Raw genomic sequence first — 15,823 nt, 5'->3', positions numbered from 1 at the left:
ACGGCGATATCGCCATATCAAGTATTTTTAATATCGCTGTATATCGAAAAACCGGTATATCGCCCAACCCTAGACATGCCTCAGTACTCTGAAGCCTAATGCAGGCATGCAGTGTGAAGGAGTGCCCCTCTGTCTTCTGTTCACATTAAGTTGGGAGATAGATGAGCCCTAGCAACGATCTTTTAAGGGAGCAGTGGAAAGGGACAGGAGACATTAATGAAAGCTGTTATTATAAGGTAATTACATATCTTTTAGCAATCATTGACAGACTAACTCAGGTATACATGCCTAGCTCTAATAAACTAGCAAATAAAAAAAAATATGACAGTTATCCTTTAAACAACAAAGCAATATACTGGGGAAGGTTTATCAAAACCTGTTCTTGGTCTCCCTGCGCTGGACTTAAATGCACCTAATTTAAGCTACTTTCACGCTCGCGTTTGGTGCGGATCCGTCTTGTATCTGCACAGACGGATCCGCACCGATAATGCAAACGCTTGTATCTGTTCAAAACGGATCCGTCTTGACTTACATTGAAAGTCAATGGAGGACGGATCAGTTTTCAATTGCACCATATTGTGTCAGTGAAAAACTGATCCGTCCCCATTGACTTACATTGTAATCAGGACGGATCCGTTTTAGCTGCAAGCTGCGTTTTTAGTGACCGTCTAAAAAGCCAGGGGTGTGGAAATCGTATCACCCGACGCCCAGGACATGCAGTTCCGGGAGCCGGGCAGGTAGTTTGTTCAGTAGCTTAGCAGTGTTGTGGGCAAGTAGCAGGGCTGAGATGGCTTTGTTTACCGGAGCAGTGGATCGGCGACGAGCTGGGCGTGGAGAGGCGTTCCCATGGTGATGGGGACTCTTGAAGTTGAAATATACCACCGGATTGGAGAAAACTCCAATCTGATGGTATATTCTAAACCCGAGGTGTTCCCATGGTGATGGGGACGCACCTCTGACAGGGCGCTGCCATCCATGGCACCTGAGGTGTTAATTGCGCGGACGGCAGCTCCCTGTCAGAGGTCGGGTGCCAGGAATGTTTCTACAATGTTTGCATTGGTGGGCAGTGCACCCCCCTCTTCCCCGGTATTAAAATCATTGGTGGGCAGTGCGCCCCCCCCTCCCCAGTATTAAAATCATTGGTGGGCAGTGCGCCCTCCATCATTGGTGGCAGCGTCGGTTCCGATCGGAGTCCCAGCAGTGTAATGCTGGGGCTCCGATCGGTTACCATGGCAGCCAGGACGCTACTGAAGTCCTGTCTGCCAGGTCAGTTTACTCAGCAGCATTATACTTACATGCGCTGTGGCCGCCCGGTGCTCCTTCTTCTTGTAACTCACAGATCTGTGCGGTGCATTGCTATAAGCATATTATAGCAGCATTTTGACTGGACCTCAGGCATAATTGTGCCTTGCGATCCCGTGCATCCGATCGCCTGCGGCTGTGGCTACGGTGCCATTCACTTCAATGGATAGTCACGCCCCCTCCTGCCCCACAACATAGTGAGCCGGCCGTGATGTAGTGCATTCTGGACAGAATCATCTGGTGTGAACGAGGATTAAACTTAGAGTAATTTCACACCACAAAGACTGGAACGCAAGCCAGCCACCTCCCTGCATAAGGATGCATGGCGGTACATTGAAATATGGTTCTGATTTTAAATTATTTTTTGTATCAGGACAAGTAGATTGTCATGAGGGATAAGTAGATCGAGCCCCCGCTTTAGTCCTTCGAGTAGTTTTTGTAAATTTCCACACCCCTGCCAAACGCAGCCAAATTGATGCATTCTGAACGGATCCTTATCCATTCAGAATGCATTGGGGCTGAACTGATCTGTTTTAGGCCGCTTGTGAGAGCCCTGAAACGAATCTCATAAGCGGACCCAGAAACGCCAGTGTGAAAGTAGCCTTACTAATAAATCAGTCGCATCAGGGGCTGGCATAGACTTGAGCTATATCCTATGCCAGTTTCTGTCATAAGTTATAGTAAATCCTATGCTGTGCAAAGCCCCATCCCCTCCTGTTAACCTCCCCCCCCCCCCCCCCCCCCCCCCCCCCCCCCCCCCCCCCCCCCCCCCCCCCCCCCCCCCCCCCCCCCCCCCCCCCCCCCCCCCCCCCCCCCCCCCCCTTTTTCTCGCCAATCTTGCAGATTCTCTAACATAAATAGTTTATATTCTGTTTTTAGACCATCAAATAGATCAGTATACATAAAATCTGAAACTAATCAGGTCTCATTAATGCTAGATTAGAGGGAAAAGGCCGTTACAAGAAAGAGATCTGTTAAAACATTTTTGTTACTTGTCTTCCATTATGTGTAGTTTAGAGCAGTTGTATGCAATCTGTATCAGCCCAGAAGTGACCAGTAATTTAACCGTGGCTCTGGGCCATGAAGTAGTGACAGCAGAAATGTCAGACACATGAAAAAACTACTGTGAGATAAGCCAGCAGCACAGAAACATCCTAAAGCTCTGCTACCTGTACAAGGACTGTCAGATGGTCTTAGTTCTAGGCCTGTTGTGAGAACAGTGTTTTTCAATAGGATTTAAAATAACCACACCAATAATTCCAGTGTTCTTAGTGATTACGTAATTGAAGAGTGAGAACTATGCCTAAAAAGTAAATTCGTTTTGCCAGTCCGAAGAATAGAAATACCAGCCCCTTTTCTCTGGAATATGCAGTTTTGGAAGTTAAATCTTGACTCCTTATAAACTCTCAATTTAGTAATTGTTAGGGGTTGTTATCTGAATCAATATTGGCCCTGGACAATTGATATAAGGTAGTTAAGACTATGAAATATGAAAGGATTTTCTTTACTGCCAATAATCAAATGAGAAAATTCAATACGATTTGCAATTATAAGCAGGGAGGGAGGTTTAAAATGAAAGGAAGGGAGAAAAGGAAAGAAACTGATAAAAAAAAGACTTAACCTTTTTTTTTTCTCTTCCCATGTCTGGATCAACAGTGATTTAAGAGGATATTAAGGCTCCATTCACACGTCCGCAAATTGCAGAACGGGTGCGGACCCATTCATTCTCTATAGGGCAGGAATGGATGCGGACAGTGTGCTGTCTGCATCCGCATTTCCGGAGCACGCTGATGATCTTCCGGTCCGGAATATAAAATAGAACATGTCCTATTCTTGTCCGCAATTGCGGACAAGAATAGGCATTTCTATAGGGGTGCCGGTCGGGTGTATTGCGGATCCGTAATGCACTATTGACGTGTAAATGGACCCTTAAACTGATTTTCATACTGCTTGGATTTTTTTTTTATATATACATACTAGAGTAAAAATAGTTCAGCTCAGTAGTGACAGGAGAAATTTTTACTAGGACAGAATGAATCATGGCTGTTCTTGATACTGTGATAACTTGTTTTCTCACCTTGCTTCTCTGACGGTTTTTAGTGTAATGAGATTGTAGTGTTGAGGTTACATAACTGGGTGATAAGGTGGGAGTGTTACATCTGTTAAGTACGATGCTCATTTTAAAGAACTGGATGAGTTGAGAATAATAAGTAACATTGTAAGGGTACTTACACACTTGCGGCAGAGGAATCCGGCAGGCAGTTCCGTTGCCGGAACTGCCTGCTGGATCCGTCAAAACGTATGCCAACTGATGGCATTTTAAGACTGATCAGGATCCTGATCCGTCTTACAAATGCATTTGCAGCGTGCCAGTCCGCAGGGGTGGAACACGTGGGATCCACGGTGGGCCGGAATGTACATACAGTTCATCAGTTACTCACGGTTTAGCAGACTCCTCCCTGGGCCAGCAGTGCAGTGAAGGGGAGAATAGCACTGGATTCTCCAGGGCACACTCGGTTACAGGGGACACCGGCCAGATAGTGATTGAGGTGCCCTCGATGGTGAATGGGTGCTGAGTGCTTGTGCGGCTGGGCCCCTGACTTAGGTATTGTTGTGATGCCAGCACCTTGATGGTGCAAAATGTTGAGAGTGGTAGTGGTATGGAGTTAGAAGAATGAGGTAGGTTTAAATCCAACTGTAAACTTTACTATAACCAGGTTCTTGATAACCGTTTATATCCAGCAATAAAACAGTCTCTGGTATACATGCAAGTTGGAAGTGAGGAATCCCATTAACATGCTGTGCTGGTAGTAATGTGTCAGGCTAGAGTAGTTAGTTGGGTACTCACTGATATTCAGCTCTTTGCCTTGCTTCAGTCTTAGTTGAGGTAGCTCCAGTCTTGATCTTCTACACAAGTGATGTGACAGAATCCTTATCTATCTGAAGAATAACGGTGAGGCTGCCGGAAGCCAATAAGTCCTTCACCTAATTACAAAGAGCCTATAATAATAGCCTTTTTCCTTCCTTTGTCTTGATCCAATAATACACTTGACCCAAAAACTCTCACTTGTTACCCCTGAAGAGTGAATAGTAGAATGTAGACTTTCCTCTGCCTGTCTTTATTACTGAAGTGTAAGCTGGCTCCTCTGGGCCGTGGAGCTCCAGAGAGAGAGCTGAGAAAAGAGGGGACCTCTCCTTCCCCCTTAGCTCCTCACTCCATCTCCTTCTCTCAACAACTCCCAACACTCTACTCAGAGGACTGAGAGAGAACTCCCTAACTAGGCCTGAACTGCCCTATATATACTGTGCCGCTACCCCATCTAGTGGTGGATGTATGTAGTGCACCTGACAGCCTGGGACAAAGGGATTTCACACAGTAGTACAATGCAACATGAGATTACAGAAGACGACAAAAAGCTTTTGCAGTTTCAACATAAGCTAGTGGGACGCTGCACATTGAAATTCCGGATCCGTCTTTCGGTCTTCTATCATCTGGAAAACGAATCTGGAAGGACGGATCCAGCATTCCGGTATTTTGAATGCCGGATCCGGCACTAATACATTGCTATGTAAAAAAATGCCGGATCCGGCATTCCGGCAAGTGTTCCGTTTTTTTGGCCGGAGATAAAACCATAGCATGCTGCAGTATTATCTCCCTCCTGAACAGTCAAAAAGACTGAACTGAAGACATCCTGATGCATCCTGAACGGATTTCTCTCTATTCAGAATGCATTAGGATAAAACTGATCAGTTCTTTTCCGGTATAGAGCTCCTAGAATGGAACCAGTGGCGTACCTACCATATAGGCAGACCACGCAGCTGCTATGGGGCCCGTGAGAAAGAGGGGCCCGAAGTGGAGGAGAAGCCCCGCCCCCTAATTGCTTTTATCTATCTTTCTAAAACTAAAGGACCTTTGATGATGTCATCACAGGTCCTGTAAGGGAACTGCACAGTGTAAAGTGTAGTTCCCAGGTTAGAACAGTGCATCTGCCGGGACCTGTGATGACATCATCTTCAACATCACAGGTCCTGCAGAATCTAGCAAAGGAACTGCACCAAAAATGGTATAGTTTCTAGTTTTGAAAGGTACATCTGCCAGGACCTGTGATAACATAATCACAGGTCCTTCAACCCCTAACAGCAAGTATTAGAAGTTCACAATCAGCTCTGCATGGATCCATACAGACTGAAATGGAGTGGTAAGAGGAGGTCCTCCACTTTTCACTCATATATAATACTTCAGACAGGTACAGTGACCACTACCTCATGTACCTCACACACACAATGACCATAATATATAACTGATCACATATTTCTGTAAACACTGCATCTACAGTTTTATATCTTGTATGTTTCACATCAATACACTGCTCTGTGTATATATATATATATATATACATATACACACACACACAATTACACTGCATATATTACACAGTATTATAGATGCAATATGTACAGATATATAGTATATACAGCAGTGTTCTGATATGTGAGGTACGAGGTATAATAGAGGCAGTCTGTACAGGTATATAGTATATACAGCAGTGTACTGATACGGGAGGTATAATAGATGAAGTGTGTACAGATATATTGTATATACAGCAGTGTACTGATATGTGAGGTACGTGCTGTCAATACACTGCTGTATTTACTATATACCTCGTACCTCACATATCAGTACAGGCTGTATATACAATATATCTGTACACACTGCATCCATTATACCTTGTACCTCACATATTACACTGCTGTATATACTATATACCTGTACACACTGCATATATTATACCCTGTACCTCACATATCAGTACACTACGGAATATACAATATACCTGTACACACTGCATGTATTATACCTCGTACCTCACATATCAGTACACCGCTGTATATACTATATATCTGTACACACTGCATCTATTATAGCTCTTTTGTGTGCCGGCCCTGATGCAATAAATTATAAAACGTAGCAGCAAGAATACCGGTAGTTCATGGAACAAAGGGAGAGGCCTGGAATGGGTAATGGGACGGGCTATAAAAGGGGAATGGGGGCCCAATTTAGATTCTTGCTATGGGGCCCAGTGATTTCTATGTACGCCCCTGAATGGAACTCTATGCCGAAAAAGAAAAACGCTAGTGTGAAAGTACCCTAAATCACAACAAATGTTGCTGTGTTTGAGAGATGCCAATATTATAAAGCAATATTTAATATGAAATCAGCACGTTTGTACCATTATTATAGTGAAAGCTATCAATGAGTATAACAAAATACATGATGAAAATGTAGATTTGTGCCTTTTTACTTTTTCATTGTAGAGGTTTAGCAAAAATGATGATTTAAAACTGTTCTGCTGCCATTTCTTTCCCTTACAGATGATTCCTACCACGAAACTGCAGAGTACACGGTCAGCTCTAGTGTGGAAGGATTAAGTTTAATGGAGGTAGGTGTCTTAGTTGATTTAATGGTATAGCAATGTTTGGTAAGTGCTCATTATAAACTGCTCAGCGTGTGACTCCGACATAGTGGATACAATGGAAACATGACAAGTTGCCATGTAACAAACCAGTTGATTGCTGCTAAAATGTGTCAAAAATCTTTAAAGGGGATCTCCAATTTCATAGTGATTTTATTTTATTTTTTATCTACCTTTTCCTCATACACCTGTTTTTCACATCAGCAGAACTTTTTACCCTCTTTGTGAAATTTGTATCCTGGCAGGATATTTACATAGAGAACTTTCTGTTTTCATCAGTTTTCTGCTTGGTTTTCTAACCGAACCCACCATGCTTTGCCCAAATAATATTGAGAGGGGAGGTGTAACGGGCATGACCACTGCAGAGAGAAGAGTGTGGCAGGAGGAGCACGTCCTGTGAAATATTGACAAGCAAAGCATGCTAGGTGTGGTTAGAGGACCCAGCAGGAAACTGATGAAAATAAGTTCCTGTCCAGAGGAAATGATGCCGGAAATAGGGGGAAGGAAAATGTTTGCGGTGTTCTGGGCAAATAAAGAAAAATTTCATTATGAATCCGGAGAACCCCTGTCAGAGAAGTTGTAAATAAATTGCCTCTTATATTGTTCTGTAATGTAGAGTCCTGGATTTTTTTTTCTTCAAGGGGGCACTCCATTCAAATTGCTTTCATCATTAGTATGGGATAAGTAAAGTGAAAAGTTCTTAGGCACATTTTGGGGGTCATTTATTAAGACCAGCTTTTTAGATGCCGGTCTTAATATCCCCTATAGCGGGTGGTGGATACGCTGGAGTTATGTAGAGGCACCGGCCTCTACGTAACTCTGGCATATACACCGCCGCTTTTAAATGTAAGGCTACTCTAACACCTGCGCTCGGTGCCGATCCGTCTTGTATCTGCACAGACGGATCCGCACCGATAATGCAAACGCTTGTATCCGTTCATAACGGAACCATTTGCATTATTCATAAAAAAAAAAAAAGTCTAAGTCAAAACGGATCCGTCTTCATTTACATTGAAAGTCAATAGGGGACGGATCAATTTTTAATTGCACCATATTGTGTCAGTGAAAACGGATTCATCCCCATTGACTTACATTGTAAGTCAGGACGGATCCGTTTGGCTCTGCATCGTCAGGCGGACATAAAAACGCTGCAAGCTACATTTTAGTGTCGGCCTCAAAAGTGGAATGGAGACTGTTATAGAAATATTAATAGTTGAAATCCGCTTGCATCAAACTTTGTGTAAGGAAAGGTAAATCCCTCAACCGCAGTCAGACAAAGGTGTTACCATCTTGAATTGTTGCTGAGCACTGCCCCTCCTCCACAGTCTGCTCACCTTTTATTTAGTCACAGTAACAATAGAAAAGGGGCTGGCCAGTCACCCCACCATTTACTTCATGTAACAAGGATACAGGAAGTGATGACACAGGAAGATGAGAAAGTTCAGGTACATGTCAAAGAACAGGGGAGGGCATCAACATGGCCTAACAGTGCAATGCACACACCCCATCCCTGTATAAGGAAGGATGAGTCATGTTCATTGTCTGATCAGCCAGGTGGCCGCCCATCCCCCATCACTGTCAGCATGGACCTCATTCAATACTGCTCAGAGTGACCAGTATCTAGTGAAGATCATTCTACTGGTTCTTATAGGTTTGAGATTATCTGCGAGACATTGCTACAGCTATTGTCAGTACGGTACGAGTATACCGACAAGGCAGATATGCATGTCTTCAAAGCAGATATGTATCCAGAAAGGGATAGCGAAGCCGCAGCAGAGGTATAATATGTATCTCTCGTTATGCAGACTTCACTTCTCTAATGTGTATAGACATTTGAAGGGAAGAAGCCCAGCGCATTGCACTTAGTGCTCACAAACCGGCAAATGCCCCCCCCCCCCCCCCCCCACACACACACACTGAGGACACGTCTCCAAGCCCATGAGAAGGTTTTCATACTGACTGTTTTACCCCTGGTCCCGATTCAACCCAAGTACCGTTCTTTGGCTAAATCCGACACAGGGAGACAGATGACAATCTATAAAAACACACACACATCCTAAGATAAAATGTCCGCATAATAAAATTTCCACAACATGACCAAACGCAGCCAAATTGATGCTTTCTGAACGGATCCTTATCCATTCAGAATGCATTGGGACTGAACTGATCTGTTTTGGGCCGCTTGTGAGACGGATCTCACAAGCGGACCCAGAAACGCCAGTGTGAAAGCTTTCTTGTATACCATTTTCTATACCTAAACCAGGCGTAGAAAATGGTAAATGAGACAGGCTTGTTGTCCTCTCCCCTTCCCCGCCCACACCACGCCCACTTTTTTCGACCTGGCGTGAGTGGGGAAAAGTCGCAGATTGTGGTGCAATGGATCTTTGCGCCACAATCTGCACCAGAAATACGCCTAATATAGGCATATATCTGATTAGTAAATGACCCCCTTTGTGCTCAGAGCCACAATTGACTTTGAAAGGAGCATTTCATCCACCCAAGAGCTATTCCACAAGGACCCCAGTGATGGCCATTTCAGATGCATCCCTCCTTATACATGATAATGGTTTTATTCGTTATGTATTAGTCTGTTTGCATTTAGCTTTTTCTGTGTCCTATCACACTTCAATACAGTATAGCACTGCTCTGTTTGGGAGCACTGCTCACCCTGGGGCTCCTTGACAGGAAGCACAGTAGGAAAGAGGAAGCTGAAGTTCCTCAGTATGCCGGATTACATGCCATTCAGGGTTATGGAAACTCATGTGGGCACTGTAATGGAAATCCTCAGGAACGGTTTAATCCAAATTGGTTGAAAATAAGAGAATTTCATGTAAAAGAAAATTATTTCTGGGCCTTTTATTAGATTTTAGATCTTAGAAAATGTTCTTTATGGCAACTATTTTGTTCATCAGTGGTATCCCACAAATCCCACATCCCCACAGAAGAGGGATACACAACATGTGCAGTTTTTGTCTAGTGAACCAAATTTTATATAGCATTTATTTTACCAATTCCAAAATGTTAGCCTTCTATGTCTATAGGCAAGTAATGCAGTTCACTTATATGCACTTCATTTGAATGGATGTTAGAAATACTGTAGATTTCCTGTCATTTTTACCCTACAGTTAAACAAAGCCAAATGACACTTGTGATTAAGAAAATATGCTATGTGCATCACCCCACCCACAGTCAGAAAACACAACACAATAAAAACCATTGCAGCTATTACATTAACCTGAAAGTAAACAGTCTGTATCTGATTATGCTGTAAAATACTCTTCCAATCAGTGTACAGGCAAGTTAGAAGAAAGGTTATGATAATCTACTTAGTATGCTGGTTCTCAAACTTCATAGGATAATATACAGAAATACTGACAATGTAAAATAACTGCCAGATGCACAGTAGAGCAAAGTGGTAGGCGCAGGTAGGTATCTGAAAACTGAACCTGGGAACCTAGTCTTAACTGGCCATGCATATCCTTCACTTATAAAATGCATATGGCTCAAGAATGCTGCATTTTCCAGAGTTTGTCTTATATCTACAGACAAATTATAGCATTCAGTCTCACTAGACACATGGAAAGAACATCTAAAGTATGTGCATTATTGCAATTACCTAACTTATTTTGCTTTATTTAAATATATTACCTACTTTACTTTGCAACATATACATTGCGTTATACATCTATCTACAGTTAGGTCCATAAATATTGGGACATCAACACAATTCTAACATTTTTAACTCTATACACCACCACAATGGGATTTGAAATGAAACGAACAAGATGTGCTTTAACTGCAGGACTGTCAGCTTTAATTGAGGGTATTTACATCCAAATCAGGTGAACGGTGTTGGAATTGTTAAGGGACCAAAATTATAGGACAGAATAATAATCATAAATCAAACTTTCACTTTTAATACTTGGTTGCAAATCCTTTGCATTCAATTACAGCCTGAAGTATGGAACGCATAGACATCACAGACGCTGGGTTTCATCCTGGTGATGCTCTGCCAGGCCTCTACCGCAACTGTCTTTAGTTCCTGCTTGTTCTTGGGGCATTTTCCCTTCAGTTTTGTCTTCAGCAAGTGAAATGCATGCTCAATCGGATTCAGGTCAGGTGATTGACTTGGCCATTGCATAACATTCCACTTCTTTCCCTTATAAAAACTCTTTGTTTGCTTTTGCAGGTATGCTTTGGGGTCATTTGTCCAATCTGCACTGTGAAACGCCGCCCAATTGAGTTCTGAAGCATTTGGCTGAATATGAGCAGATAATATTGCCCGAAACACTTCAGAATTCATCCTGCTGCTTTTGTCAGCAGTCCCATCACCAATAAATACAAGAGAACCAGTTTCATTGGCAGCCATACATGCCCATGCCATGACACTACACCACCATGCTTCACTGATTGAGGTGGTATGCTCAGGATCATGAGCAGTTCCTTTCCTTCTCCATACTCTTCTCTTCCCCATCACTCTGGTACAAGTTGATCTTGGTCCTCACTGTCCATAGGATGTTGTTCCAGAACTGTGAAGGCTTTTTTAGATGTCGTTTGGCAAACTCTAATCTGCCCTTCCTGTTTTTGAGGGCTCACCAATGGTTTTACATCTTGTAATGAACCCTCTGTATTCACTTTGGTGAAGTCTTCTCTTGATTGTTGACTTTGACACACATACACCTACCTCCTGGAGAGTGTTCTTGATCTGGCCACTGTTTGTGAAGGGTGTTTTTCTTCACCAGAGAAAGAATTCTTCGGTCATCCACCACAGTTGTTTTCCGTGGTCTTCCGGGTCTTTTGGTGTTGCTGAGCTAACCGATGCGTTCCTTCTTTTTAAGAATATTCCAAACAGTTGTTTTGGCCACGCCTAATGTTTTTGCTATCTCTCTGATGGGTTTGTTTTGTTTTTTCAGCCTAATGATGGCTTGCTTCACTGATAGTGACAGCTCTTTGGATCTCATCTTGAGAGTTGCCAGCAACAGGCTCCAAATGCAAATAGCACACTTGAAATGAACTCTGGACCTTTTATCTGCTCATTGTAATTGGGATAATGAGTGAATAACACACACCTGGCCATGGAACAGCTGAGAAGCCAATTGTCCCATTACTTTTGGTCCCTTAACAAGTGGGAGCACATATGCAAACTGTTGTAATTCCTACATCGTCACCTGATTTTGGATGTAAATTCCCTCAAATTAAAGCTGACAGTCTGCAGTTAAAGCACGTCTTGTTCGTTAATTTCAAATCCATTATGGGGTGTATAGAGCCAACAATTCTACAGTTGTGTCGATGTCCCAATATTTATGGACCTGACTGTATAAATAGATGTATAATGCAATATATATAATATACATTTCTTACCAATTAGCATTATTTCACTATTGCCTGCGGCATTGGGGATGCGTAATCTCATCCCTGCCATTTACTTTTTAATGGTTGTCACTTGTTATCATCAGAAACGTGCTGCGATGTCTTGACTTTGTTGCCTTCTCTTTCTTTCTCTTCCCCCTAATGGTTTCTGGATATTAATGTTCTCAGACGGCACTGATGCACACTTAAATGTGGGATTATTTATAATGCAATATTGATACAGTCAGAGAGACATGCATTATCGATGTCCCGTTAGTGTGACTTCATAGAGAAGTAATTCAGCTCTCATATTTTACATGCATCTAGGCGACGTCTGCCTTTTTTATCAGTTGTTGGGGTAACTGAAAATTGAACAGTTGCAAAGCGCTTCTGTCATTGTGGGTTTTGCTGGGTGCAGAGGAGAGGCAAGTTATTAACTGTATACACTATTAGACATGCATAGATAATGAAGCAGGCAGATCCATGGCACACCGTGATGATGATCACTACCGTAATGCTGTTCAGTGGCTATTTTACTTTATATTTGCAGTTTCTTGTTTCCAAACCAGTAAGGGGACTGAGTTGTATTTGTGCTTTTCTGTGCAGAGGCACACCGCTGTTCTCCTTGCACAAGTCATTCCCAGCATTCCAGCTGTCACTCTCACAAATGTCATTACAAGTTCCCCAGCTTTGGCTTCAGTAAGTACAGTAAAATGTACATGTAGCTGCTGTAGTCAGACCAGATTGTTCCCTGTTCGCAAAACATCAAGCACTTACTAAACAAAGCCAAGGCAGTAACAACTTGATATAAATGCGATAGACCATAGATACTTAAGGGGAGATTTATCATAAGCGGAAGTCAATTTTGCAGGAGTCTGTGTTGCTGTAATTTGCACCAGATTTATCAAATTTTGCACAATGTTTGATAAATGTGGTGCACACTTCTGTCTTAAGATGTTAATCCACTTACAGAAGTAAGATTGCTACAATTTTTGCAACTTTTTAAAAAGTCACAGTTGATAAAATCTGGTTTAAATCAGCCCAAAAAGTCACAAAGCCCTGTTTTGCGACATTTTGAAACCAGAATTCTAGACTGCAGGGCTTGATAAATTCCCCCTTTAGTCTATAGCTTATAGAATGTTACCAGTATATGCATCATGTTTTGGTGTGCAGTTATGTGGTACGTATTTGAAAGTATTTTATACTAAACCATAAAATATGTCCATGCTTGGCTGAACATTGAATTGTTGTACATTCTGATATGCATGTCTTGGCCAATAACCTAATAATCAATAAAACAAATGGTGACCAAACCATATGTATTTAGAAATATTATTTTAGATGAATTGTATTTTATGTATTTACTCACTTCTTAGCGCTGAGATATTCTGCAGTGCTTTACAGACATTATCATCACTAGATGACTCGAAACACTGGGAGAACATACAGTGCAGGTGTTTCTTTTGAATCTAGGATCCCAGCACTGCAAGGCACCAATGAAAGCCAAAGCGACAGAGCATCCTGAGCAGTGCTTCTGTCCTCACAATCACTGATGGAAATTACTGACCAAAACACTGACGGTTGAATTAGGCTTAAAGGGGTATTCCCATCACAGACAATGGGGGCATATCGCTAGGATATGCCAACATTGTCTGATAAGTGCGGGTCCCACCTCTGGGACTCGCACCTACGCCGAGAACGGAGTGGGGAGAGTAGTGGCTGCAGCCCACTGTCAAGCGATCTCTCCATACAAGTGAATGGGAGCGCACTACGCATGCGCACCCACCGCTCCCATGCATTTCTATGGGGCTGATGGAAATAGCCACGCTAGCGCTCGGCTATTTACGGCGGGCCCCATAGAAATTAATGGAGGGCAGCTGCGCATGTGCAGTGCGCCCTCCGCCACTCTCCCCGCTCTCTTCTCGGCGTAGGTGCGGGTGCCAGGGGTGGGACCTGCACCTATCAGACAATTGTCTCTAATGGGAATACCCCTTTAAGTTTACAGTCTCAGAGTGGGGGCTGATGTATTGGTGAAATTATGCCAGCTATTGTCTATAATTATTTAGAAATTTTGGCATTTTTCATATCATAAATGCTGTATGTATGAAGGTCTCTCACCCTCCATCCTACACACAAACAACAACCTTTTCTTGATAAAGATGGGAGGGGTGACACAAAATGTCATTTTTAAAAACTCTATTAACTAAAAGAAGTACAAGTAAATAGATGTCTGTCTGTTGCCTGGACTGCCATAGTTTTCTAGGGGAGGAGATCTTCACCTGGGAGGGGCTGTCTCCACAGTTGATGAAGTGCCCACCTGCCGCTTGATTGACGAAGCTGGAAATTTGGCAGAGCCCTGACATTCTGGACTCTGCATTGCTGCTCTGTGTAGCAACACAGGTGCCAAAGCTCAAATTTGGCTTTGGGAACAGTGACTGCTCTTGTGCCGCTACCTGGAACTGTAACCGCGCATGCACAGACACTGCTCATGAAGCTGATGGTCAGGTCCGAGCAGATTGTCAGGGCCGGGCAAGATGTCTGTCTCTGTCAACCAACAGGTAGGTGGGTGCTTCTTCACCTCACAGGTGAAGAGTTCCTGCTAATAAGACAAATCGATTTGTTAGAATTGATTAGCTCATCCCTACTCTGTAATACTTCATGCAATTTAATATTCCATAATGTAGATAAGGAGGTACCTAGAGAGATACAGTTGGGCCTCATCTTACTGTATGTCCAATTATGGCTCCATACAACACAGGGGGATAGGGCTATTTATTTATTTTTTTGCAAATAAGTTTTGCAGTTGTATTTTCTGTATACCATGAAGAGCAGTGTGGGTTTTTTGTGCAAGTCTTTACATACGTAATGTTTGTAAAGACTTGCACCAAAAAAACCACACTGCTCTTCACATTAAAACTGTTTTTTACATTGTTTATAGAGCTTTTAGCTTTCTCCTTTAATGCATGCTAAGCATATAGCGGTGTAAGAACAGTATAACAATGTACATTGTTTTTATTCCAGTAATAACCAATAGATCTTATCAGGCTGTGTGTGCCCTTCAAATGTGTGAAAATGAGCAAACCAAGCAGCACTGTGGCTTTGTAGCTAGAGGGGTTTTCATTCTTGATATGTCTCCGGCAGTCATCTAGGCAGAGCCTATGTGGCTGACTGTATAACTATATAACAGACATTGGCCAGAGATATGACCCACTTATCAGATGGAGAAGCAAAAGTCACATGTGACGACCTGGCTTGTCATCACAAGCTAGCTATATTCCTGCTATGGATACATGTGACACATTTAGTCCAAGCTACTTTGAACCTGGTAGTAATTTGTTTAGTAGTTAACAGCTATGAAGGTAATTACTAGTTTAACTGTATTGAAGTATCGATGGATCAATACATATATAGTTAGCCAATGCCAGATCTTTGTAATATAGTTCTGTTTTATTTATTTACCAGTATTTATTTATTTTTGCCATTATCCATTTGTTTTTATAGTGGATAGAATAAAATACAAAAAAATGCCTCCTCTATGCATATGGGGGCTATCATCAAGCTGATGTCTCTGTTTAGTGACATTCATGTCTTGCTATGACTGGTCTGTTATTAACACTGTGAAGCGATTCTGTCATCAGATTACATAACGATAAATGTCTTGTGGGAATTTCTGATCCCATTCCAGAGCTTAAATTAGG

The 15,823-nt window shown here is 42.5% G+C and overlaps 1 protein-coding gene across 6 annotated transcripts in view; it reads left to right on the top strand.

Moving 5' to 3' along the window:
* PITPNM2 (phosphatidylinositol transfer protein membrane associated 2) overlaps window positions 1-15,823 on the top strand; it is a 395,602-nt gene that overhangs the window by 279,067 nt on the left and 100,712 nt on the right. For all 6 annotated transcript variants that reach the window (XM_040416185.1, XM_040416186.1, XM_040416187.1 and 3 more), the window contains one exon: window positions 6,676-6,743. In XM_040416185.1, the coding sequence (XP_040272119.1) occupies window positions 6,676-6,743 (68 nt within the window). The remainder of the gene's footprint in view (window positions 1-6,675; window positions 6,744-15,823) is intronic.

This window comes from Bufo bufo, chromosome 2, assembly GCF_905171765.1.
Source record: "Bufo bufo chromosome 2, aBufBuf1.1, whole genome shotgun sequence".
Taxonomy (NCBI): Eukaryota; Metazoa; Chordata; class Amphibia; order Anura; family Bufonidae; genus Bufo; species Bufo bufo.
This window is presented reverse-complemented; position numbering and strand designations above follow the sequence as displayed.